Raw genomic sequence first — 22588 nt, forward strand, 5'->3', positions numbered from 1 at the left:
AAAGAGACGTCGCAAGACTATGTGGAATTTTTCCAAGACAGGACATGGTCTACGTATCGCTATAAGAGCAAGTCCGCGAACATCCGATGCGGGCCTACATGTTGTCCCCAAGCCCGTTCCAGGCGTATCAGACAAGGCTGCATTACCTTCAAGCCTCTAGGAATCTGTCTGGCGTGCGGGTCCACATGTTATCCACAAGCTCTTTCCCGGTGTGTCAGACCCCGCGCTGCATTGCGGCGGTCTTCAGAGGCGAGGGGGTTCCGGCCGGCGCATTCGCACTACCTTTGCCTACCCTGCGAGCCACGGTTCCCTCAAGCATTTTCGAAGCCGTTCCCTTCGATGCATTAGAATTCAAAGCTTGCTGTAGGTTGGAACGCATAAGGCTAAGCCAATAACGGCGTTCGACCTCCCCGAACATACCTTGCATGTCTTGCACCGCAGGCAAGACTCCTCCCCAGATTCGCCTCCAGGACCGCTAACGCTTTCGGTGTGCTGGGTGTCAGTCCCTGCCGCGCTGGCATGTCGAATCATCCAAAACTTCGTTCCAATAACAGCTATCAACATCGTGTACAGAGACATCTCCACAACCAGGCAGGATAGCGTATCAACGACTGGCGGGCTGCGAAGATAACGGGTGTCAGTGAGTTCATAGTTCGTCCTAAAGTCCGCACATGGTAAGCCTTGGATGCGAACTGCATGATCCATACCTGGAGAGGAACGCAAGCAGCGGCAAGATGATAATGGCCGAGACGGTCACAGCGTAAGCGGAGTACCCGATGTAGATCGTCTCGTTGTATTTCTGCCACACGTTGCGAGTCTTGAAGGACATGTACGATAGCGCAACGAGGAAGACCAGGATGATGCCGATGAGGCCAAAGCCGAGCGACTGAAAGTGGTCGCCCGTTCCTCGAATCCAGTCGCTGGCCCCGTCAGCTACAAGTTCTTCTCGGATGGGCCACACCGTTGTCCAGACTATGATATAAATCTGCAAACGATGATGGGCAAGATGTTATCGATACCTGATCATTGTGCAGAGCTTTGCATGATCCAGGCAAAGCGCGGTGCACTTACCCAAACCACGGCACAGATGGCAGTCGCGCGAAGAAGTAAAACACTTTGCGGAAGGTTGATGCGGATTTTCGAGTTGAAGATCCGGTAGATTCTGCGTAACATTCGTTAGTTGAGGCCTGCAGTCCTCTGAGAAGGGTTTTGATGCCCAAGATGCAACGAACCTGTGGGTCTTCACGAACATGGCCGCGAAAGACATAATAAACCCTGTGGACATCAACCAGATGGTTGCGGTGAGACCGGTCTTGGTTGCGCCGATATTTACGTGAGTGAAAACGGACAGGTGGCCCAAGAGGATACCCAATGTCGTAAGGACAGCAAAGGCAGGCGACGCCGAGGCAACGACTGGATGTTTTCTAAACATGATAAGCCCGATCATCGACGCAACCGTGGCTAAACTTCCGAAAGATGCTAAAAGGTTCAGAACGGCAACCATTGCAACGTTCAGTTTGACAATGGGCCTGGTATACTATGATTAGTTTATGCGCGCTGTACCAAGGGAACTCCTTAAATGTTACCTTGGCGGCACTTCGTCCAAAGGCTGGGACAAGTAGAATGCGTTTGTGGCACCGTATCCTGCGATCAAAGCCGCAGTAAGACTATCATTCAACGAAACCTTGGCGCTGAGACACAGCCTCCCTCACCTTGTTGGGACCCGCCGAACACAAACACCAACGGCTTGGTGCTTGGCTTGCATAGTAACGCATCGGGTAGTTCACTGGCAACGCACGCATTTGCCGCTTCGGCTTGTACAAGCGTCATAGCGGCTGGTGAGTTGGTGCCCAGCGGTAGTTTCCCGGACTCGGTGAAGACCCATTTTCCTTGGACAGTGTTGTAAAAGAACGTGTCGGGACTCGCCGAGTTGGCCGTGCGACCGCCGATGTACAGGATACGGTGGGGATCCACAAGGACTGCAGCATGTCCTTCGATAGCGGGGGCTACACCAGCCGGATTGACGGGGATCCACTCCTTCCCTTCGATTGCGTAGATGTGTAAACTGTTGGTTAGGCCGCTCGCTATACCACCTAGCGCGAACATAATGTCAGGATGTGCCGCAAGTCAAGACATGATACGCATTACTAAGACTTTTCATACCCCCAAACAGCGCCATGTGAGTGCTATTGATAGCTGTCAATGTCGCCTGTTGCCGACCCTCGGGCCACAAAACCTTAGCGGAAGCCGGCAAGACAGTAGTGAGAGATCCGTCGGCGAAGCTGTGCTGGTAGAGGTCGGAGGACAGCTTCTGATCTGCCGTCACACCACCGAACATGTACAGCTTGTTTTCGACAAGGGCACCAGCATGGCCGGAGAGACGGAGATCCATCGACAATTTGGTCCAAGTTTTTGTGACTATATCAAGAGTCCACATGTCGCCCAGGGTAGCGTTCGATCCTAAGCCAGCCCTGCCACCTTGTACGAAAATGGTTTTCGAATCCAACGCAGCGGTAACGTGTTGGATTCGAGGTACGGGTTTGGTGCTGCTGGCCACAGTAGCATCTGAAATCACGCTCCACTGCCGGTAGTCAAAGTCAAAGAGATACGTGAAAGCGTTTAGGGCTCCTGTGCCGTCCGCTCCGCCGTACAAAACAGCTTTGTTCGTTCCGGGAAGCCTGATGAAGGTGGCACCTTCCAGGTCCGGCGGGGACATGCCGAATACGCCACTTAATTCAACCCAGGTTCCGGGTGTTTGTGACAACGTCGCGGAGGATGTAGCCGTGAAAAGGCCTGTCGAGCTGATCTTGGTGGAAATTGCTTTCCCTTGCAATTGTTGTTTGATTGACGCAAGATGGTCCGCACTGGAAGGAAGGAGAAGAAGCATGAGCATCCGTCAACTACGGGCAGCATTGACAACACGAAGTACTGACCAGGTTCGATAGGTCGTGATAGGGCATGAATTATTGCTGCCACGCATGATCAAAGGGACAGTGCGTGCCATCAATGCCGAAGCTTCGGCCGATCTCCATGCAGCTAAGCTCACGCCGCCGGCAGTAGCATCCATGATGCGATTGGTCTGAGCAAAGTTGCCGGCGAAGCGGTCCTTCAGGCTAAGCAATACCGACTGGTCAACCCGCTTCATTGCGGAACTGAGGATGTATCGGCTGGCAATGTCGCTGGTGTTGGTAAACGGTAAGGCTAGCCCTTCATCACTGTCAACTCCGATTACGAAGACACCTTTCCGGGCGGCATACTGGATGCCCGCAGAGCCAGTACTGCCACCGGCGCCGAAAATGATGTCTGCTCCCAACGCTATGAACTCTGGAGAGGTGCAATGAGATCAATACGCTGAACACTTCACTGCTTGGCAAATCGTTGAATGCATTAGAGTAATCCTACCTGCAGCGATTGCTTGTCCCTCAGAGGTGCTCGTAAACGACGTGGCATATTTGCGGAGAACACGGCAGCTAGGGCATGTGATCCCCACACCCATCACATAGCCGTTGGTATACTTTAGCACTGCGGTATTGGGCTGTCCACCTTAGGATACCAAATGAATCGAGTCATTGTCAGCACGAAATATGGTTTAAATGATGTGAAGTGGGAAGAAGTGCATGCCATACCAATGACTCCAACGATCCTGGATGTGCTGCTGAGTCCTGCAAGGGCTCCAGCCAAGAAGCCGGACTCATCTTCGGAGAAGATTGCGCCCTACAGGAAGCGAGTTTCGTAAGTCAGCCCTTGAGTATAGGGTATGCACGAGTTCATGAGACTCTTCCCGGCGTACCTGCACATTCGCATAGTCGGAGGTGGCTGGGTAGCTGACTGACGAGGTCGAGATCTTAACATTCGGGAACTCCTTGATGCCTATTGTATTAAGGTTATACTTGTGCCCGCTCCGCGCAAGATAGCAATGCCGCACTTACAGCCGGGAAGTTGCTTGGCGTACTTTGACGAGATGAGAACGTAATGATCGTAAGTACCACCGCCGTACGTGCCATCTGATTGTTTATTCAATATAATCGTAAGCGCAAACGTTCTTAGTGGAGATCTCAAGCGCAAACGTTCGCACTCAAGTAGCCTCGCAAATTGTTGAGAAAGCCAGCATCACTGCTGGCACTCTTGTAATCGTAAGTACAGCTATCGGTTGCTGGGTTTCCGTATGCCGCGATGGCCGATGGACATCCGCTCCACGCGAGTTCGACATACGGCTGCGTTGCTATACATTGTTCATGAAGTGAGTATTAATTGATCACACCCGTGGATGCAAGCAAGGCGATACAAACATTTATCTCCATCTCCTATCACCAGGATTCGCAATGCATGGGCATTGACACAGCAAAACACAATTGAAAGCAACCAGCTGAATCGCACACGGTTCATCATTGACCAGTTGTGCATCAAACAAGAACTTAGGGATATATGACGCAGGTCAGAGCACTCGATTTTGTGTTGACAAAACCGGGGGTATTGAACGAATAAGTGAAGGAAGTGAAAGCCACACCAGCGCCTTTTAAACGCTTGTCACAAGAGGCCAGAGCCCGTCCTGCGGCGCCATATGGAAGAGGCGAACCATCGGCGAATTGTGGTAGCTGAAAATGGACAAACTCTAATGAGAAGCTTCCGCAGACGAATGCCCGGAAACATTCTAGAAGCTCTGTCGTTGGCGATACGCTTTCTGCTCAGGCTGCAGCGATTCCAACTTTGAATCTAGGAGGGTCCTTATGTTATTAGCTGAGAGGATCGGACAATCCCCATTCAAGAAGCTTTTCCGTACTCAAAAAGTCCGACTCCGAGTGACAAACAACATTCGAGAACCCTCCTGTCTGCTCAGCTCGCGAGCGATGCCAAATATAACTTCAAATATCGACGGTGGCTGTGTTTTTCAATGGCCAGAATGCCGGGCATTGCGTCCTCATCCGTTATCGGGATTGTCTCCCAACTTCCAGAAGAAGTTCGATTTACAGTAAATTCGCGTCTCTCAAAGCCGAACTCCGATTGCTTACGGCATGCTCCAACTTGACGCCACAAATCTGAGTTAACAGTGTATCTCAACATGACGGCAATCAACCGCCGCCCCCCGACTTCCTCTTGGAGCCTGGCAGCTGCCAGTCCCCCCCCCCCCCCCCCGCCCCCCCGCCCGCCACCCCGCCACCCTCACTACAACACACCGTCAGTCCCCCATCGGATGCGATCGCTTTCCTGGTTATTCGGTTAACCAGGATGGATCTCGCCGCCGTGTGGAGCGGTTACCCCGACTGGGTTACCCTAACCCTAACCCTAACCCTACCATACCAACGCTGTCCACCGACCTGGACCCGAGCTCTGTGCCCCGACACGCTCGCGGGAAACGCCAGGCACAGGCCGCCTGCATACCGCGAGTCGAGCGGCCTTTGTTTCGATCTTTGCTCGAAGTATCTCTTCTTGTTGCTTTCGCATTTGACGCTGCCTTTCCTCCCTCTCGCGGGGCTCTTGCTCTGCTTTCTCGAGTGCTTTCTAGCGCGCAATTCTCCTCTCCTCTTCGATGCCCTCCTTGTTTTGCCAGGTAGTACTCTTTCCTCCTCGCGCTTCCTCTTCCACGTCTGCCGAGCTCGCTCTGCCTCTGCCTGCTGGCGTCCCGCATGCTCGGTGTGCACTCAAGTGGTGAGTTCCGAGAGGAAGACGTGATGCTCGAGCGGAATAGCGGTGCCCTTAGCGGACGGTTTGTATGGGATGGTGCGATAGCCGGTGTTGATGGAATAGCTCAACAAGCGGTCCGGCATATCGTCCATGCCCTCGGAGCAGTTGGTAGTGACAAAGTGTGTCAGAGAATTGTGCTCGACCGACAACGAGCGCGGAGGAAAGGCATGGAGTGCTGCGCCACTGACAGTGTTTTGACAGCATTTCACGCTTCCCGCTCAGCGGTCATCAAGCCCCCAGCACTCCCCAACACTGACACGCCGCCAGATCGCACGAAAAGAGCCCCCTCGCCTACCTCGCCACAACGGGGTCTTCCATCACGCAAGTAATCCCCGCCGCCCACCGCGGCCATCGCTGATACCCGCCTCGTCTTCGTCCATCTTCGGGATTTCTCCGTATGAAGCCGTTCCAAGCGCCGCTCTTGCAATGAAGCTGCCACCGCATGATTGCCGGCGATGTCGATACCTAAGTACTGAATTGACGGCGTGCATTTATGCTGTGTGTTGTTCTAGATTAGTACGCAGCGGGAGTTTACGGTTTCACTCCCTAGACTCCGCAAGATACGTTGCAATCTCGTGAGCTGCGGTATTATGTGACGGGGTTTTTGGGATATGCCATATATTTCGAAGCAGAATGATACAGAGGGAGGCTGCTATACAATCGTTCATGATCTACTAGTCATCTACATCCTTCATGCGGTCGAACGATGGTGGTGCACGCAACGTTGCCACATTGTTATGAAGTCTTGGGTCGGGGGAGACTGTGAACGGCAAGACGAGAGAAGTCAGATTCCGACACAGGTCATCATTCTCGAGACAACGACACGTTGGCGCTTTTGTGCATACCCCAGAGCAGTCTACATCATTCACAAGCAATCCGACTCGCACTCCTGTTTTCCCTGCGCTGCATTCCAGTGGCAGCAAGTCCAGCAATAGCCGTATCGCCTGCAGCCTTGGATCGTGGCGCCCTCAGGCGCGCGGACGCCGTGCATGTCTTTAGCCTTGGCGGGAGTGGCGGCGGGAGCGGCGGCGGGAGCGGCCGCGACCATTTGGAGCGTCGCGAGGACGGTGAGGGCGATGATGGCTGTGAACTTCATTTTGGCGGCGGAGGGTGTTTTGTGGCAGGTTTCGGATGCGGGTTTTGGGGCGATGTGTGTGCGGTTGGTGAGAGGAGGATGAGGAGAGACGGATGGGGGCTCGCACTCGGTCCTTAAATACTCCATGGCCGAGGTGCCCCGCTCGCCGACCTTCCTGAGAACAGTCCATCCCCCACAGTCCTCGTCTTTCTCCCACCATGCCCGTTCCGCCCGCATTGATCATGCCCGGGTCCTCAAAGACCCGTCCGCAGCCCATTTCGCCCGATCAGCAATACCAGGTTGGGCGTCGTAGACCTCTATTGAAACACTTCTGTGCATCGTCCAACGGGCGTCGTCCTTCAGAGAGCTCGTCCGCAGCCCATTTCGCCCGATCATCAATGTCCATTCTGGGCGTCGTCGACCCCTATCAAAACAACTCTATGCATCGTCCAATGGGCGGGTTTTGAGGGCGCACATTGCCCAGAGGATGGGATCAAGCGCCTGTTCGGTTAAGACAATTTGGACGTTCGGATGATGCTGTTGTAAACCTCGCAATTGAGAGTGGCAATACATGGTTCTCGGCGTCATTCATCCAACATCCCCTTCGTTCAATGGTCTCTCGCAGATATCAGGCTGGTCTGTGTACACTACCGGGTGGTGCTGTTTGGGTGCATGAGTTCATGACCAACGACATTCACATCCAATATCGGTCGGGTCCCAATGGCCCCTCGGAGAGATTCCTACTGTACTGTGTGGTGGGTGTGCACTACTGAACACAAACGGATGGCAACGACCGCGAGACAGAGCAAGCAGAGTCTATTTGAACACAACAAACATCCCCCCACAACGCCCCCACAGCCCTCGGGTGATCAGGCGTACCACAATGTTTTTGACGCATTCACCAAACGTCGGTCTAGTCTGTCAACGGTCTCTGAGCTCTTGGAGAGATCTGGTGTGTGTACAGTCAGTGTACAGTGAACGGACAAAATGCTGTGCATCCCCCTGAAATAAATCAGCGACTGCCGCAGCGCCAAATTCACGTGAGTGACCGACTTTGATTTCAATTAGAGGGGGTGCACAGGTTTATGTCCGTTGACTGTACACTATTGCCCAAGAACAAACGCCCTGCCCAACGATCCAAGGCTGCAAGCGGAGTTGCCCTTAGTCATTCGCGTGCCCCATACAAATAATTTGATCGGTGGTCACCCGAATGTTTTCCGTGCAAGACATCTGAATTCAGAAATGTTTGACTGCAGTGACGGCCGTTTGTGACGGTTGTGGATCCGAGGACTGTTGTATGTATGTTGGCGCAGGCGATGTGCCGTCGACGAGTCCGTTGAACCGAGGTGAAGGTTGGCGGGGACTGGAACCCCTACAGTAGGAGTCCATTACGGAGGTACAGTGCATGGGTCCGCGACGACGCCCGTGGTCGGTTAGGTTCACCCTCCGTACACCGTGGCTATGTATTCTGAAGCATTCGTATGTTGACGCGGGCGGGGAGGGCAATATGCAACATGCACCCTGTGAAAAACTCTGCGACGGTTAGAGGTTTGGAACTTGGAAAGCTTATTACGGTAGGTAGGTCCGCCACGACGCCCGTGATCGGACAGGTTGATCAGGCCTACGTCGTAGCGTACATATACCGTGCGTTATTTGGATGGGGTCTCCAAACAGACGGGGCTCATCCATTGGCCATGATATAATACCATCCAACATGCATCAAATTCGCATTTGGTCGCATTTGCCCAGCTGTACTGCTTGCCTGATTGCCCGAACACTCCTCGCAGCCGCATCCATGCCCTTGCCGAGATGGCACCCCATTCTTCATTCGGAACGACCGGAATCTCAGTGTGTCCCACTTTCCCAATATGATGAGCGAAGTGTCCCATTTGAGCGCTCTTCCCCACCTGGAAAGTGACTATAGAATGATTGAATGCGCATGTGCGAAAGTATGTCTTACCTGCCCTGCTACTGCTATGCGGACATGCTACGGAAAGTCGTGTAAACCGAGGTCGCTCATGCACTGGGGATGACAACCTACCCCGACTCTAACCGGAAACTACAAACCCTACACAAAAAGTCCTAAATCTCTACCTAGCATCCCATCCAGCTATCCAGCCCACCAACCTCCCCTCACACATCATCCGGGCCCTGCCCAGCTTCCTCCAACTTCTCCCCCTGATGAGTGCCGCCATGCCGTAGCAGGTGGGACACGTGGACGTACGCTGAAGACGAGACCCAGTCAAACGCTGGGAGCTAAACCTTTGCCGCTGCTGATTACATCAAAGACACTTGACCATGGGCTCACGGGGTAGCCGCTCCACTCATGTCACTTTTCAACCTTGCCGGCCTTGCCAACTCCTTCTTGACCAAAATCCGCGGACTCTCTGCTGTTGGTATGATGCACCGCGTGTAAGGGCATCAACTCCAACTACCGCACAGTGGAATTCCCAAAGGACCGCACTGAGGTGTACGTTGTGCAATTGTCGGATGAGCAGCACATGGAAGATTCCTGTTCCTGCCGTCATGCGTGCACGCTTACTGCTGCTGTCCGTGTTGCCGTGGGCTCGTTGGTGTCTGCTTTGTCCTGCTGTCTGCGATAGGCAAGGATATGCGCGTGGTCTCCTGCCTCCAGCGCTAAATCCGCCCGTGGGTTGCCTAGGGCCGCAGGGTGGACCCCAGCAAAAGGATGGGATTGGCGAGACATTTGCGAGGAATCTCTGACCTCCTGCGTAACACTTGCATGCATCTCACGCTGCCCTCAACGCCCCCCGCCCGCCGCAGTATGCATGAGTTTTTGCGCTCATCTTTCGATGACCTTTTGCCCGAGCATCCCGAAAGGCCCAGGAAATTTGACTCTCTCGAATGCTCTTGCATCAAGCTCATGCACGTTGCATTCAGAAGTCTCATTATCAACTTGAAGAAGCCCATTCAACCCTCGCCGAATCAGGAATCAGTTGTGATGAACTTTCCCCTGTGCATCGCCCTATTGTGCATATTCATGGATCCCACCGGCCTCGATGATTGCGTAAACTCTTCCCCGCCCTACGCAGTGGCACCCCCTTCCAACACCATCATCTATTCTTCTTCCCAAGCCCAATACGCTCATCCTCCTCCCAGCGAGCGAGTACCAAATTGGCCAACGCTACCACAACAGGAACCCCCATAACCCCCACCGTAACCAACCGCAACTCCTCAAACGGCGCAATCCTGCACAACCATACCGCATTCATCGCATACGCGACCACCGGCGCAGCCTCAAAGACCCATCCCCCACGGGCTCGTCCCACCCCACCCAACAACCGCACGACGAAAAACGTCGGGAAATTGACAATCAACCACCCGTAGTAGTTCTTCACAGGAACGCCGAAATACGCGCCATGCACAAACGCCGACCGATCCCATTTCCACATCCCGTCCGCCGGTCCGAGGGGGTCGATGCACAGGTCGTAGGCTGTGAAGATAAGTGTGTCGATTGCAGCCGATGCGAGGGCGGTGATCACCCGTGATGCTTTTCGAGAGGTGCGTTTCCCGGGGAGGAGGAGGAGGTTGGTCACCCCCGTCGAGGCATACATGACGGGGTACATCCCGATTAGTACTCCCATGGGCACGCCCAGAACCGCATGTTCCGCTAACGCGTCTCCGAATGCATGCACGCCGAAGAACCAGCCGCGTTGCAGTACCACATCCATGTAAGTCGTCAGACCCCACCCCACGGCTTGCATGACCAGCAAAAGCGTGGGCAGCGCGATGGAGCTGGAGGCATGGGTGTGGTGGGTGAAGGAGAAGAGGAGCGAGGAGAAGAGGTTGATTGCGCCGATGAGCGGGTTGCCGGAGAGAGAGGTGGCGGTGAGGGAGTGGTGTGTGAGACAGAGCAGGTGGAGGGCGAGGGTAGCCCATAGGAGGGGGGTTTTCGTGGGCATTATTTTCGGCTTGGTGGGGGGGGGGGGATGTCGAGAGATGTCGACACCACGACCGACCGACTGTTGGGGGGGTGTGCCGTTATCCATTGGCTCCAGCTCTCTCCCGTGGGCAGGTCAAACCTTCAAACTTAAAGAGCTCAGGAAACTCGACAGCGCGTATTCAGTTTGTAGTTTTTACAGTGCCAAGTCCCCTGTGGTCTTGGTCGCTCAAACCCCGCTGCCCCTCAACGACTCTCCAAACTCCCCACGTACTGTACTGTACTGTCTATATATATATATATATATCAGCTCAAGGAACTCCTCCTACCCGCCCAACCCACGACCATACAACCCAAACTTCAACCTCACCGTCAAAAAAAATGCCAATCCTCTCAACCCTCCCCCTCCAACCCCCCGGCCGCTTCGACGCCACCTACTCCCTCCAACTCAACAATCTAATGTCGCGGCAGGTGTTTGATGAGCGTGTAAAGGCGTTCAATGCGGCGATTGAGCCGTCTGTGAGGGATGCGAGGACGTGTTCGGTGAGATGGGTGGTGCCCTTGCTTTTGATTGCTGCTTGGTATGTATCGCGAGAACTGTCCTAAGAGGGGGTGATGGGAGCACGACGCGCGAGCAGTACATATGCTGCGCTGCAGCGGATGGCTGGTTTTGTTATGAGTTGAACCATTCGACCATCCGCTGCTTCGCTTATCAATTTCTCATTAAGTGTTCTTCGGTTTCGGATAGGTTGCCGGTCAACATCCTTCTCCCGAAAGCCGTCCTCCCGGACACATGCAAAGACTCTGGATCATCCAGCCCCTTTTCCGATTTCGACAACTTTCGGGAGTGTGGTCATAAGGAGACTGTCAGGTGAGTTCCTTTCAGCAAATCGATGTTCCCCTCATGCCGTCTCCATTCACCAGCAACCTTCTTCTCACCCCCACTCTGTCTATACCGTCATATCCCCGCCCCCCAGCCACGTAATAATCGCCGTCGTGAGCATGGTCACTCTCGTCATCGCCGTCATCTGGGCCACACGCGCCGCCGCCCGTAAACACGAGCGTCTCTCACTCCAAATGGAAGAATCATGCCGCCGAGTCGCTGCGGCGCATAACCGGAGTGATAACCCAAAAGGACTGAATTGGATGGTGCGGATGGTGCAGGAGGAATACACGTATTCGGCTAGCAGTGATAATGGGATGAGTAGCACGCGGACGGGGACGAGGATGAGATTGGTGAGTCGGGGGCGAGTCGGGGAAATCGAGTTTGCCCAAAAAAAAAATGACGACGCAAATCCTCATCGCCATTCTTTGGAACCTGTCTGTATATGTAGACGGTAGAACTCGAACACGTCCAACCGTCAAATGTACCCACAATGACCACGCAATCGCAACCCCCGTTCTATCCGCCCTACCCTACGCCCACACCCAACATCCGCGCCGTACATCCGACCACCGACGACACCGCCGCGGCGCCAACCTTTCATGTCGTCGATGTCGTTCAATCTCCAACGCCGGGGACGTCCTCATCAGCTCTTCTAGGCGGCGATAGAGACTATGGGGAGGGACCGAGTGCGCTGCCGCCGCCGTATAGCGCGGCACCAGCGGCTCCGACGAAAGATGGCGAGTAGTAGGGGTTAGATGCGTTAGGTAGAGGGTGGATGTATGTATATATACAGGACCCATTTTTTTGGGGGGAGATGGGAATCGATGCGGTGATGCTCGATAACATGATTTACTGGTTCTTAGTAATGCGGATATTGGGACACCGTTCGGAGGTTGTGAAGCTGTGTTAGATAGTACTGTACAGTACGTAGTAGATATGGATTTGGCTGTGGACAAGTGGTGGTGAGTGCGATCGGAGTCCGAGGACGGAGAAGGGCGACGCGTTTGTAATAGAGCCCGATCGTGCTGTCGGGTGACGTGGCAGCCTTCCCGTCCTCTGCACTCCCTCCCCGCTCATCCAGCACACTCCCGCCCCACCCCATCGCAAGCTTGCAAAGGGTCCCCGTGCATATAAATAGGACGCACCCGCCAGCCCCCTGCTACAACCAACGCAGCTCCCCCCCGCTTCCCGCCTTCCGAACTATCCTCGACAACTTCCGTCCTCGTACTCACCACCACCACCACAATGTCCACCCCGAAAACCATCCTCGTCACAGGCGCCAACAAAGGAATAGGCTACGAGGCTGTCAACCTGCTGTCCCAGAAGCTTCCCACCAGCACTATCCTTCTTGGAACACGATCGGTGGAGAATGGTCAGAATGCGATCAGGAAGATGAGGGAGGCGAGCGGAGGGAAGGGGTTTGAGAATGTTACATCTATTCAACTGGACGTTGATAGCAGGGAGTCGGTGGAGAACGCGGTGAAGAAGGTGAGCGAGGGAGAGCGAGCAATTGCTTGAGGGTTCCGAGCGTAGCGACAAGATTGCGAGCGATAGCGACCCCGGACTGGACTTTTTCGGAGGCCCCGGATGGCGGATAGCACACCAGCCCAGGCCTCCTCCTCGCGAGCGGAGCGTGCAGGTTATTGTTCAACCATCAATCAACCATCCAACTATTAACAAACCAACCATAGCTTCCCTCGCACAAACTGACTGGACCTCTCTCTCGTTCCCCAGGTCAAGGCGGACTATGGCAAACTCGATGTTCTTCTACACAACAGTGGAATCGCGAACGTCGGTGGTGACGCGTACGCCAAAGGAGTCTTTGACGTCAACGTAACCGGGACCAAAACAGTCGTCGACGCCTTCCTCCCGCTCATCCCCACCACCGGCCAGATCATCGTCGTCTCCTCCGAGGTTGGCACGTGGATGATGGGCGCCGTGTCCAAAATCGCCAAACCCATCACCGACACCCTTGACGACCCCTCCCGCGTCACCTGGGATTACATCCAGCACCTCGCGGACGATTTTCAGGCTCATGCGACCAGTCAACCCGCCAAGGAAAACTGGCCCGCGACGTCCCGGTTTGTATCCAACTACTGCATCAGCAAGATGCTGCAGACGGCGTGGGTGCGTGCGTTCGCACGGCAGCATCCGGAGTTGAAGGTGGCGTTGGTGTGCCCCGGCTACTGCGCGACGGAGCTGAATGGGTTCTCGGGGCCACGGTCGGCGGCGCAGGGAGGGGAGAGTGTGACATGGCCGGTGTTTCATGAGTTTGAGAATGGGAGGTTGTATCAGGATGGGAAGGTGTTGCCTTTTACGGCACCTGTGCCGGAGGATTTGTTCAAGTAGGGAGTAGGTCTGGATTGTAGGAAATGCGGTAGTTATTGTATTGGACTTGTGCCACATGTGGCTGTATAGCTAGACGATGCATTCGAATATGAATGTTCTGCCACTCTCAGCTTCATGCACGTAACAGTTGTCACGGCAGATGGAACGGCCGTCATTGAGCGTCCTTGCGCTGTCCGTGTCCAATGTCCATCGAAGCCGGTTGTGACCCAGATCACCGCGAACTTCGACAAGCCAGCCACGCTCGAAGCCAGCCACGTTCGGACAAGGCTCGATGGCACACTGCAAATACTGTATCACACAAACGTCCTGCCCAGTCCTGCCCGATGGCCAGCTCTATGACTGTATGACCCAATATCCCGCCCTCTGGCGTGCCCGATGTCAGTTTGTTTTTGACCTCTCGGTTTCACTTTGACTTCGGTCTTGACCTATGGCCCGCCCTATGGCAACTTGACCGTATGGTCCCCGCTCTATGGCGCACTGACCCTAAGGTTCCGCCCTATGGCTGGGCGGTCTTTGACGGTCCGGTTTGACTTCGGTCTTGACTTTGGTCCCGCCCTATGGCAACCTCTGATTCTATGGTCCCGCTCCAAGGCCAACCCGTCCGATGTCTGTTTCTCTGACCTCTCGGTTCTGTTAAACTCTCGGAAAAGGTCACTCGGCTGCTGGTGCTGACTTTTTTGTTGACGTCCACACTTCCTTCGGTTTTGACTTCCGTGTTTCAATAACCGTCCACTGCAGCTCCAAACCTCGCGTTTTCATGCGGCAAGCGGGGAGTTGACGTGTTGACGAATGAGTGTTGTGTGGATTGTCTGTCGTTTTGCTTGAGGCTACTGGGACAGGACACGGTTATTGAACCTGTGCCTTCTTGTGCAGTGAACCCATGAACAGGGGTGACAGTCAAGATGGCCGGACAAGTTCCCCCAACCGATCAGGACCGGTACATGGTATGGAGGCCCTTGTCGTTGTTGTTTCAATGATATGGACAACGCGGCCTACATATCTTTTGCGACCAAACATGAACGACAAGGACTTCCCCAACGGCGCGCCGTGTTCCGGCACCCGCAAGCCAGAGCCTCGCTTTGACGGATACCAAAGCACCAAAATACCGCCAAACGAAACCTGCATCGCCAGCTGCATTCTCATGTTGTCATTACAAATCATCATGTTCAAAAGAAAAATCATATACATAAATTACGGAATAGTCCCGGATTGTAAAAAGTGGTGCATCTACATATATTTACGGGGAAGATGCGGTCGTGTGTGCAATATGTCCTGGGTGGAGTCTGAAAGACTCTTGTGGGTTGTGGGCCGGGAGTGGGTGGTTGCTTTTCTGCCTCACTTTGTACTTTGTTGTATGAGAAGAGCTGATGGGTGTGTTGATGTCGGGGGCGTTGGTGATGCGTCGACGCAACCCGGTGGTATGCGATTGTTATCCCGCAAGTCCCTTCCCCATAGGGCCAAGTTTTCACAGCCGATTCCTGCAGTGGGAGCTCCTTCCCAGTCGCCGCCACCATCCGGCCAATCCTCCTCAACCTCCCAATCTCTACAAATACGAAACCAAATTCTCCACATCATCCTCATCAAAGTCCGCATGCGCATCCTCATCCTCATCCTCATCCTCCCCAACCACATTGTTCACATCATGCTGCAAACTGTCCTCCTCATCGTCCTCCCCAAAATCAAGCGCCTCTTCCTCGGTCATGGCCATCGGATAGTGGTATTCTGCCGGCGCGTGTGCGACTTCTTCTTCCTCTTCGAATTCTTGGGTCGCTTCTTCTTCTTCAGGTTCTGAGATGGCTTCCGGGGCGGCTACATGCACAGTGTCGGGGGTAAGGAGTTGTTTCCTATACGGAAAATGGAGATATCAGCTTTCCTGCTACTTTCGCCACTGCAGTTTACGAAGTCGAGGGTTGTCACACCTCAATCGAAATTCCTCCAATATAGCCTCCCGCTCCTTCTGGAACGCTCTCGGCTTCTTCCCGACCAGCTCTCCCGCAGCTGAGTCGAGGGCGTCGGCGGCGAGTGTTATCCCGTAGGTCATTTGTTTCCATTTTTCCTAGAGGCGGGGGGTGAGCGTGACATAGTGGGAAAGGACGGGATGTGGAGGTGACTTACTTCTGAGCCTTCGGAAGGGGCTGCTCGTTTGGGCGGCATGTTGGGAGATGTGGAGTGCGGGTGGGTGGGTTGGTGGATGCTGGCAGGGGGGACAGTGAGCGCAACAGGCTCGGCAACAGCGTCTTGTTCCAATGTTGAAAGTGTGTTGAACGGCTGCGGAGCTTCTCTCGCTTCCAGTCTCGCTTCTCCGCCGTCACTCGTGAGCTCAATTCACACGAGAGAGAGAAGCCGCTGTGAACCTATCCTGTCCTCGGAAGCAGGGTCACATATACACGGACAGGGACAGGGACAGGCAGGCGGTCTCGCCCTCCAACACAGCCTATCGCAGGTGTGCCTTCGAAACCGCCAGCCCTTCTCGCTCTGTGTACGCTTTTCGTGAGAAGCAATGGACTTCCAAAGCAACGAACGTCCACGTCCACAGGCTACCGACCTCAAACATGAGGAACGCCCAACGACACCTTCGCAACCCGAGCCGGAGAAAGAGAAATCAACTGATTCGAACACGCCCTGTCCGGAGAAAGAGGTTGCTACACCCGCGGAGGAACAAAAAAGTCGAACCGCCGACTCCTCAGAAGCGCCTCAGCGCAACGGACCAGCCAATAAAATCTGGAAGTATGCAACGTACACGGGCGTTGCCGTTGTCGGAGCCGTCGGTGCGCCGTTTCTCGTCACGGGTGCAGTCGCAGCAGCCGGGTTCGGTGGCGCCGGGATCGTGGCTGGAAGCTGGGCAGCGGGGTTTATGGCGTCGTATGGGGGTGCTGTCGCCACTGGGAGTGCGTGCGCAGTGTTGCAGTCCGTTGGGGCGGCGGGCTTGGCAGCTTCCACGACTGCTGTGACCTCCACGGTGGGTGCTGTGGGTGCAGCTTTGGCTGTCAAGGCGGTCGATCGGTCGAATTCCAAGAAGCTGTGATTGCTTGGAGGACGGGGGTTGGTACAAGTGCGTCTTCTCCCCCATTGGACTTCATTATCCTGTGGCTCGATAGCTAACATCCGTCCCTCCTCCTTTTATAGAATCCCGGCAGCACTTAGCCAAGCCACGATAGTTCAAAGTCGGAACGATTTGATAGCGGAATGATTGGAGTGCCGTGCAGGAGCCTGTATATGCGCACAAGGGCATCTAGGTCATTTGAATCCAGCGCTTAGGACTGCGCGAAAACCGGGCGCTTCTGTGGTTGATAGCGCTCATTTCTCTGGCCACCCTCGCCCAGCAACAACAGCTTCTCTGATGAGACTCTTGAATGACTCGGGACCCAAGTCGCTTGCTTGCAGTCCAGCCTGACCCTTCAGACGAGAAGTTTGGAAGAATCTATGTATGCAAGAAGAACGAGCGCTGTTCCAAGGGAGCGTAATGAGTGCATGTGCGGCGTTGCATTCAATGGCAAGTATGCTGTTTTGGCCCGGGTCTGACAGGAGAACCTTAGCATTTAGATTAGCATTCCGACCGCATAGGGCGAGACGTGGCAAAGAACATGGAGCCAGGAAATTGCCTCCCTAATCCATATGTACTGTACTTTTACCGGTTCCACATCAATAGCCTATGAGCTCAACGTTCGTGAGATGTGATCGTGTTGTCATCTCATGTCCTCGGCAAAATATCGAATTGAAAGGGCGAGACGGAGGCGGCTTTGAGCCGCAAGCTTCCGCGAACTCGGCAAACGAGCTGTACCCGAGCTGGGATAGTGCATCGCAAAAATCCTCTTGCTGCTGAAGGAAGTACGTAAGGAAAGGTAACTTCACGTTGATTACAGCACCTCAAGAACACCAAAACGAGTGGCATCTCAGTGTCTGCTGTAATCCCAATCGGGAACCACATCTGATTGAACTTAAAACAAATATACACCAAAAGATACTGGATGTACAATGTAATAGGACGGGGGACGGCCGCTTGCCGATAACGGCGGGATATATACACGGTGCGACCGTCCCCCACTACCTATAATAGGACTCTTACACTTGCGAGTCCGATTCCGGGCGTTCGCCCGTCCCCAAGGGAGTGCCCGTCTCGCTGCCCATCGCGAGCGTCCGGTCCGACACGGTGTCGAATGGCGTCGTCGGCGCGTCGATGCTCCTGGTCGGTCGCCAGAGCGACGACGGACCCTTGTCGCGGGTGCCGTTCTGGATGTGGGAGGAGTAGGCCGTCACCATAGCCTTGGTGTGCACGAACGAGAATTGCACAAAGGTGGTGAGTTGCCATCCGAGCCACATGCTGCGCGCGCCGGTGTAGGTTAGGGACGTCCAGAACATTGGCTTGTTGATCTGGGCGACTGTCAGCTGTGATTGAGGAAAGAAAAGAGAGTGAATCCCAGATTCGGAATGATCATGCACGGCGTGTGGGATAACTTACGATTGCCAAGAGGATCTGAAATGGGCGACGGAAGTAGGTAAAGGTAAGAAATCGGATTCATTAGACTCGCCGGTTTCGAAACAGATAGAGAAAGGAAGGACTCACGTTTACGATGAAGCGAAGAACAATGCTGGACTGGAACATGCGTGCGACGATGGATCTGGGAAAACAGTCGACACGGGTCAATCTCACACATCCCGCATTGACTCTGTACTTTGAGATGCTGGCATGCTTACCGGTTGAAATCCATCTTGTGAAGGAGGTACCAAATGAAGAGGACGTCTCCGGCCGCTACACGAAAAAGAACGTTGATCAAACAACTCCTCTTTTTTCCTGGGAAACCACACAGTCCACTCACTCTCGACAGAGAACGCGACCACAGCATCCACCATAAGCATAACATTGAAGATGTTGTCCACCCGTGGCGAGATGCGCACACCCGCCAACCACAATGCGCTAGGCAAGATCTCCGCAACAACGTGGAACAAACACGCCAGGCCCGTAACGACACAGAACGCCAGCGCCATCTTGTTCTGCCGGGGGAGCATGATCCGTGCCCTGACCGCCGCGACGACCTCAAACGCGCACTGGGCAATAACGAACAGACACACCCAAATGAAAGAAGCCACGGCGGGGTTTCGTACGAAAGCCAGCCCATAAAGCTGGGTCAGATCAATCGCGAACGACTGCCGGAAATCTGTGAAGAACATGACCCCGATCTGCAGGTTGTACACCATGGAGGCGATGGCGAAGAGGCAGGAGACCGTGCAAGCCGACCAGACGAACTTCCGGTACTGTTTACGGTGGTCCCATAGCGTTGGGATGGCTATGAAGAGGATTTGCGTGAGCCCGATCATGATGAGCGGGACGGCTATTCCCGCTGTGGCCTTTATGAGGATAGACAGAATGTGAGCGGACGAATCATGTAGAAAGGATTTGATCAGATCCTCACCGTCTTTGCCAGCTGAACAGGCAAGAAGGTCTTCACAATGGCCGAACATTGCAACGGCGTGATGCCTATGGAGTCGAATGTCGGCGGAACTGGAGTTTGGGCACTCATGATGACTTGACTTGTCCGGGTATGAAGTTGAAGTTGTTTTCGTGCCAGCGGCGAGCGTGAAGGTCAGGATTGCGGGATAGGTTGAAGTTCTGACCACCAAGGTTATAACTGCCAGGCGGGCGGGCGACGATGTCGGCCATGTTTAGCCTTTATGTCGATTTCGTTCGGGCGACTTTCTTCCCAGCGGAGTTTCAAGTTTTTGGAGGAACCGCCGTGAGTACCCCTCCTGTTTCACAACGGTCAAATGTAAATGTTGTTCGCTGGTATTCCCATCAGTATTCCAAGAAGCCAAGAACCTAAAAAGAAAGGCGATTGTCGGTGCACAACGACCAAATTGTTCAAAGAACAAAGGCCGAATTGTCCCAACCACGCTTGAGGTGCCGACTCCGACCATGGTCGCTTTATGTAGTTTTTCTCCCCTGCGGAAATATTTATAAGTTCTCGAGTAGCGCCACCCGGCCGGTCGCCACCCTCCCGTTTCGCAAGGCTATTGCTGTGGCTGTATCCGGGATCCCATTCTCTAGGCGATACCGACGGCGCTTATACTCATACGGGCGGGGGTACCGAGGCCGTAAACAAAAGGAAACGCGGCTGCCGAATGTTTGTTCGAGTTACGAGTTTCGAGTTGGCAGATGAAAAGAAAGGCATTGTTCTATAATGGATTTTCTGAAAAGAAGGTTGCAAGGTTTTCGGTGGACCCACGGTACCGGCACAAACAGCTTCAAGACGCTTTCGATTCTCGTAGCCAACTTCGAAGCGTGACATGCGAGGAGAAAGCACAACACAAGGCGGATGCTTCTGAAGGCTGCAACCGAGAAAGTGGCAATTCCAGCTTATGTGTCAATGGTATATGGTTTACATTCCAGGAGAGTGTTTCTGCCAGTGCTCCCGTCAACAATCTACAAGCAACACAACCATGATACGCCAACTTTCCCCAACAGCGCCATCAGGAAGTAGGTATAATCTCCGAGGCTAAAAAGGAAACGCAGATGCTCTCGGATCAAGCTGCATCGAGCTTCTGTGTGCAGCTATCCTGGTATGTTATAGAGATGAAAGGGAATCGAGCGGAGGAGCGGATGTGTCCCCCCTGAAATAAATCAGCGACCGCCGCGACGCCAAATTCACGTGAGTGACCAATATTGATTCAATTACAGGGGGGCACAGCTTTTTGCGGGGTGACTGTACGCTTCCGCGGCAGGTTATTATTAATTGCGGGGCCCGCCAGTTGTTTTCCACAGACAGTAGATTTAAAATACCTCCAGAGAATCGGCCTTCCTCGCCTTCTCAAATTCTCTACCCACCTGTGTTTTTCTCGACTATACTCTTGCACCCCAGCTCATAATTAGGTATTCCAGTCATAATGGGGTCCGTTAAGCTAGATATCGAGCTTTTCCTCGCTCATAACCTAAAGACGAGAGACTCGTCGAAAGAGGTGCCGGACTCCGACCCCCCCCCCCCCCCCCCCCCCTGACATATGCGCAATACGCTGATAAACACCTCCCCCGAACCGTCCAAATCATCGCACTGATTCCACCGCCAACCCTATTGCGACGAATCCTTACCGCCTTTATCGAAATTAACTGCAGCGATGCGGGCCTTCCCCACACTGCTGACGCTGTCAAAGACATCCTTGCCCTTCCACTCGACCAATCCAAATACCTCGCCGCTCAGACTCGGTTTTTAGTGGACGATATCCGTATGGGCACCCACCGTGACTTTAGTCCAGGGGAGTTTGTGCCTTATCAACCCGTCAAAGATGGCCCCTTTGGAAGAGGAGGATTTGGCACCGTTCTGACAAATTGTACTTTGACGACGGTGCCAAATCCTCCTCTTCCAGAGATCCATCTATCGTGTATGCGTGCAAGGAGCTACGCTTGGACTTGAAGGAGCAGACCGAAGGTGCATGGGGTTATGCAGCGGAGTTGGAGAATCTTGGTGGTCTAGACCATCCCCATCTCGTCAAGCTCAGATGCTCTTACACCCAAAACCACAAAGCCTATATCATTATGTCGCCCTACGCCCCACTCACCTTGCTATCGTTCATGAAGAACCCCGACGCCTGCGCTTGGTACGTAGCGCAAACTTCGCCTCAACGCCGGGAGATGACCCTTGGTTGGATGTCTTGCATGTCATCAGCTTTAGTCTATCTCCACGATGCGGAAATGAAACACAAAGACATCAAACCTGACAATATTCTCATCGACTGCGACCACTGCCACCACGAAAACTACCCGTTACCCGTTCTTACCGACTTTGGCATCTCTAAGAAGTTCTCCCTCTCGCAGGGCAGTGATAGTAGAGGACAGTCTGGGACTTTCTTCTGGCAAGCCCCGGAACATATGCGGAGTGAGCCGGCGGGACGAGCTGCGGACGTGTTTGCGTTAGGCGGGATATTCTTGCTCTTGCTGGCTTTAGGACATGGGAACACTACGGAGACGATCATTGCAGCATTGCGAGGGGAAACCATACCGGCATCGGGGTTTGCCGCAAAGCTTGACGAGTTCGTAGTGCCATACATCGATGACGTGTCGAAAACGTCGGATGATAGCAAATCTGCGTGGTATCTTGTAAAAGAGATGCTTGCGTCGACGCCCTCCGAGAGGCCTACTGCAAGAAATGTTTGGACGGCGTTGAAAGGGATCATGGAAGAGTCGGGATTTAGACCGCACTGTTCTGCTTTGCCGCGTACGCCCAAAACTTCGCACGAATCCCCTGAGAGATCCGTTGGCGGTGACGATATACTGGATACCACTACAGTGCTGGCAAGGCTTAAGCTGGAGAGGCAAAGTAGTAACACAAAGTCTTGGTAGAGGGCAGGAAGACGGATTTTCTAATTGTTTATAATTGAAACGCTTGCGTTCCGGAAACTTTTGTCAGGGTACTGTGTATGCTTGTTTGCATCTGTTTGGCAAGCCCCTATGGCGGATGGCAGCTCGGAGGAGGGCAAATCACTTTCTTAATAGCCTTGAGAATCGCCAAATCCTCGCCAACATCGCCACAATCATTAGCGCAAGAGCCCCCCGCACCTCCATGAGATCCTTCAAATCGACGGGATGGCTGTCGCTTTCAACGAAGCGAGCCTGCATCAAGGTCGTGTACAAATGCTTTTCCTCATCGATCAGCTGTTCCGCCAAGTATGTGTCCAATGTGGGTAGAACTGTGCATCTCTCGGCGTA

At 53.9% G+C, this 22588-nt stretch overlaps 11 protein-coding genes across 11 annotated transcripts; 5 read left to right on the forward strand and 6 right to left on the reverse strand.

Moving 5' to 3' along the window:
• Positions 1 to 150: 150 nt before the first annotated feature.
• EV422DRAFT_192941 (uncharacterized protein) lies at positions 151 to 926 on the reverse strand. Its single transcript, XM_053065221.1, has 3 exons — positions 708 to 926; positions 421 to 619; positions 151 to 357 (listed from the first exon to the last, which is right to left on the reverse strand). Exons 1-3 carry the CDS (start codon positions 827 to 829, stop codon positions 352 to 354), a joined length of 327 nt encoding a protein of 108 aa, XP_052923133.1. The 5' UTR covers positions 830 to 926; the 3' UTR covers positions 151 to 351.
• EV422DRAFT_192807 (uncharacterized protein) lies at positions 894 to 4585 on the reverse strand. The gene is made up of 12 exons (XM_053065219.1): positions 4290 to 4585; positions 4076 to 4222; positions 3930 to 4004; positions 3791 to 3870; positions 3627 to 3714; positions 3403 to 3543; positions 2934 to 3324; positions 2164 to 2864; positions 1713 to 2093; positions 1587 to 1644; positions 1233 to 1529; positions 894 to 1162 (listed from the first exon to the last, which is right to left on the reverse strand). The coding sequence occupies exons 1-12, from the start codon at positions 4402 to 4404 to the stop codon at positions 1024 to 1026; spliced, it is 2613 nt and encodes an 870-aa protein (XP_052923134.1). The 5' UTR covers positions 4405 to 4585; the 3' UTR covers positions 894 to 1023.
• A 562-nt stretch (positions 4586 to 5147) lies between these two features.
• Positions 5148 to 6331, forward strand: EV422DRAFT_538944 (uncharacterized protein). Its single transcript, XM_053071011.1, has 2 exons — positions 5148 to 5646; positions 5884 to 6331. The coding sequence occupies exons 1-2, from the start codon at positions 5227 to 5229 to the stop codon at positions 6259 to 6261; spliced, it is 798 nt and encodes a 265-aa protein (XP_052923135.1). The 5' UTR covers positions 5148 to 5226; the 3' UTR covers positions 6262 to 6331.
• A 216-nt stretch (positions 6332 to 6547) lies between these two features.
• EV422DRAFT_508383 (uncharacterized protein) lies at positions 6548 to 6994 on the reverse strand (the record flags this gene model as incomplete). Its single annotated transcript, XM_053068741.1, has 1 exon — positions 6548 to 6994. One exon carries the CDS (start codon positions 6992 to 6994, stop codon positions 6548 to 6550), a length of 447 nt encoding a protein of 148 aa, XP_052923136.1.
• A 2837-nt stretch (positions 6995 to 9831) lies between these two features.
• Positions 9832 to 10680, reverse strand: EV422DRAFT_569952 (uncharacterized protein; the record flags this gene model as incomplete). The annotated part of the gene is made up of 1 exon (XM_053072824.1): positions 9832 to 10680. One exon carries the CDS (start codon positions 10678 to 10680, stop codon positions 9832 to 9834), a length of 849 nt encoding a protein of 282 aa, XP_052923137.1.
• A 186-nt stretch (positions 10681 to 10866) lies between these two features.
• EV422DRAFT_538950 (uncharacterized protein) lies at positions 10867 to 12522 on the forward strand. The gene is made up of 4 exons (XM_053071012.1): positions 10867 to 11239; positions 11407 to 11529; positions 11636 to 11894; positions 11993 to 12522. Exons 1-4 carry the CDS (start codon positions 11040 to 11042, stop codon positions 12287 to 12289), a joined length of 879 nt encoding a protein of 292 aa, XP_052923138.1. The 5' UTR covers positions 10867 to 11039; the 3' UTR covers positions 12290 to 12522.
• An 87-nt stretch (positions 12523 to 12609) lies between these two features.
• EV422DRAFT_574419 (uncharacterized protein) lies at positions 12610 to 13893 on the forward strand (the record flags this gene model as incomplete). Its single annotated transcript, XM_053073189.1, has 2 exons — positions 12610 to 13032; positions 13279 to 13893. The coding sequence occupies exons 1-2, from the start codon at positions 12790 to 12792 to the stop codon at positions 13891 to 13893; spliced, it is 858 nt and encodes a 285-aa protein (XP_052923139.1). The 5' UTR covers positions 12610 to 12789.
• Positions 13894 to 15436: 1543 nt separating this feature from the next.
• On the reverse strand, positions 15437 to 16047 carry EV422DRAFT_569955 (uncharacterized protein; the record flags this gene model as incomplete). Its single annotated transcript, XM_053072825.1, has 3 exons — positions 15437 to 15737; positions 15813 to 15949; positions 16009 to 16047. 3 exons carry the CDS (start codon positions 16045 to 16047, stop codon positions 15437 to 15439), a joined length of 477 nt encoding a protein of 158 aa, XP_052923140.1.
• On the forward strand, positions 16040 to 17119 carry EV422DRAFT_193094 (uncharacterized protein). The gene has a single exon (XM_053065223.1). It carries the CDS (start codon positions 16394 to 16396, stop codon positions 16916 to 16918), a length of 525 nt encoding a protein of 174 aa, XP_052923141.1. The 5' UTR covers positions 16040 to 16393; the 3' UTR covers positions 16919 to 17119.
• A 697-nt stretch (positions 17120 to 17816) lies between these two features.
• Positions 17817 to 19827, reverse strand: EV422DRAFT_538959 (uncharacterized protein). The gene is made up of 5 exons (XM_053071013.1): positions 19305 to 19827; positions 18589 to 19239; positions 18458 to 18512; positions 18353 to 18367; positions 17817 to 18279 (listed from the first exon to the last, which is right to left on the reverse strand). The coding sequence occupies exons 1-5, from the start codon at positions 19410 to 19412 to the stop codon at positions 17942 to 17944; spliced, it is 1167 nt and encodes a 388-aa protein (XP_052923142.1). The 5' UTR covers positions 19413 to 19827; the 3' UTR covers positions 17817 to 17941.
• Positions 19828 to 20877: 1050 nt separating this feature from the next.
• On the forward strand, positions 20878 to 22222 carry EV422DRAFT_602847 (kinase-like domain-containing protein; the record flags this gene model as incomplete). Its single annotated transcript, XM_053073730.1, has 2 exons — positions 20878 to 21200; positions 21250 to 22222. Exons 1-2 carry the CDS (start codon positions 21169 to 21171, stop codon positions 22220 to 22222), a joined length of 1005 nt encoding a protein of 334 aa, XP_052923143.1. The 5' UTR covers positions 20878 to 21168.
• Positions 22223 to 22588: the final 366 nt, after the last annotated feature.

This window comes from Fimicolochytrium jonesii (genome assembly GCF_025526975.1).
Source record: "Fimicolochytrium jonesii strain JEL569 chromosome Unknown EV422scaffold_23, whole genome shotgun sequence".
In the NCBI taxonomy this organism is placed as follows: Eukaryota; Fungi; Chytridiomycota; class Chytridiomycetes; order Spizellomycetales; family Powellomycetaceae; genus Fimicolochytrium; species Fimicolochytrium jonesii.

Excerpts from the sequence above, each read along its gene's own strand:
- EV422DRAFT_192941 (XM_053065221.1), bottom strand. The coding sequence starts at position 829 with ATGTCCTTCAAGACTCGCAACGTGTGGCAGAAATACAACGAGACGATC. Across the intron at positions 620-707 it reads CTGCTTGCGTTCCTCTCCAG|CCCGCCAGTCGTTGATACGC; the intron begins GTATGGATCATG and ends TTATCTTCGCAG.
- EV422DRAFT_192807 (XM_053065219.1), bottom strand. The coding sequence starts at position 4,404 with ATGCACAACTGGTCAATGATGAACCGTGTGCGATTCAGCTGGTTGCTT. Across the intron at positions 3,871-3,929 it reads CGCCAAGCAACTTCCCGGCT|GCATCAAGGAGTTCCCGAAT; the intron begins GTAAGTGCGGCA and ends TTAATACAATAG. Across the intron at positions 3,544-3,626 it reads CAGGATCGTTGGAGTCATTG|GTGGACAGCCCAATACCGCA; the intron begins GTATGGCATGCA and ends TGGTATCCTAAG.
- EV422DRAFT_538944 (XM_053071011.1), top strand. The coding sequence starts at position 5,227 with ATGGATCTCGCCGCCGTGTGGAGCGGTTACCCCGACTGGGTTACCCTA. Across the intron at positions 5,647-5,883 it reads GCTCGGTGTGCACTCAAGTG|CATTTCACGCTTCCCGCTCA; the intron begins GTGAGTTCCGAG and ends GTGTTTTGACAG.
- EV422DRAFT_538950 (XM_053071012.1), top strand. The coding sequence starts at position 11,040 with ATGCCAATCCTCTCAACCCTCCCCCTCCAACCCCCCGGCCGCTTCGAC. Across the intron at positions 11,240-11,406 it reads TTGCTTTTGATTGCTGCTTG|GTTGCCGGTCAACATCCTTC; the intron begins GTATGTATCGCG and ends GGTTTCGGATAG. Across the intron at positions 11,530-11,635 it reads GGTCATAAGGAGACTGTCAG|CCACGTAATAATCGCCGTCG; the intron begins GTGAGTTCCTTT and ends CCCGCCCCCCAG.
- EV422DRAFT_193094 (XM_053065223.1), top strand. The coding sequence starts at position 16,394 with ATGGACTTCCAAAGCAACGAACGTCCACGTCCACAGGCTACCGACCTC.
- EV422DRAFT_538959 (XM_053071013.1), bottom strand. The coding sequence starts at position 19,412 with ATGAGTGCCCAAACTCCAGTTCCGCCGACATTCGACTCCATAGGCATC. Across the intron at positions 19,240-19,304 it reads CTGTTCAGCTGGCAAAGACG|GCCACAGCGGGAATAGCCGT; the intron begins GTGAGGATCTGA and ends ATCCTCATAAAG. Across the intron at positions 18,513-18,588 it reads CACAAGATGGATTTCAACCG|ATCCATCGTCGCACGCATGT; the intron begins GTAAGCATGCCA and ends CTGTTTTCCCAG.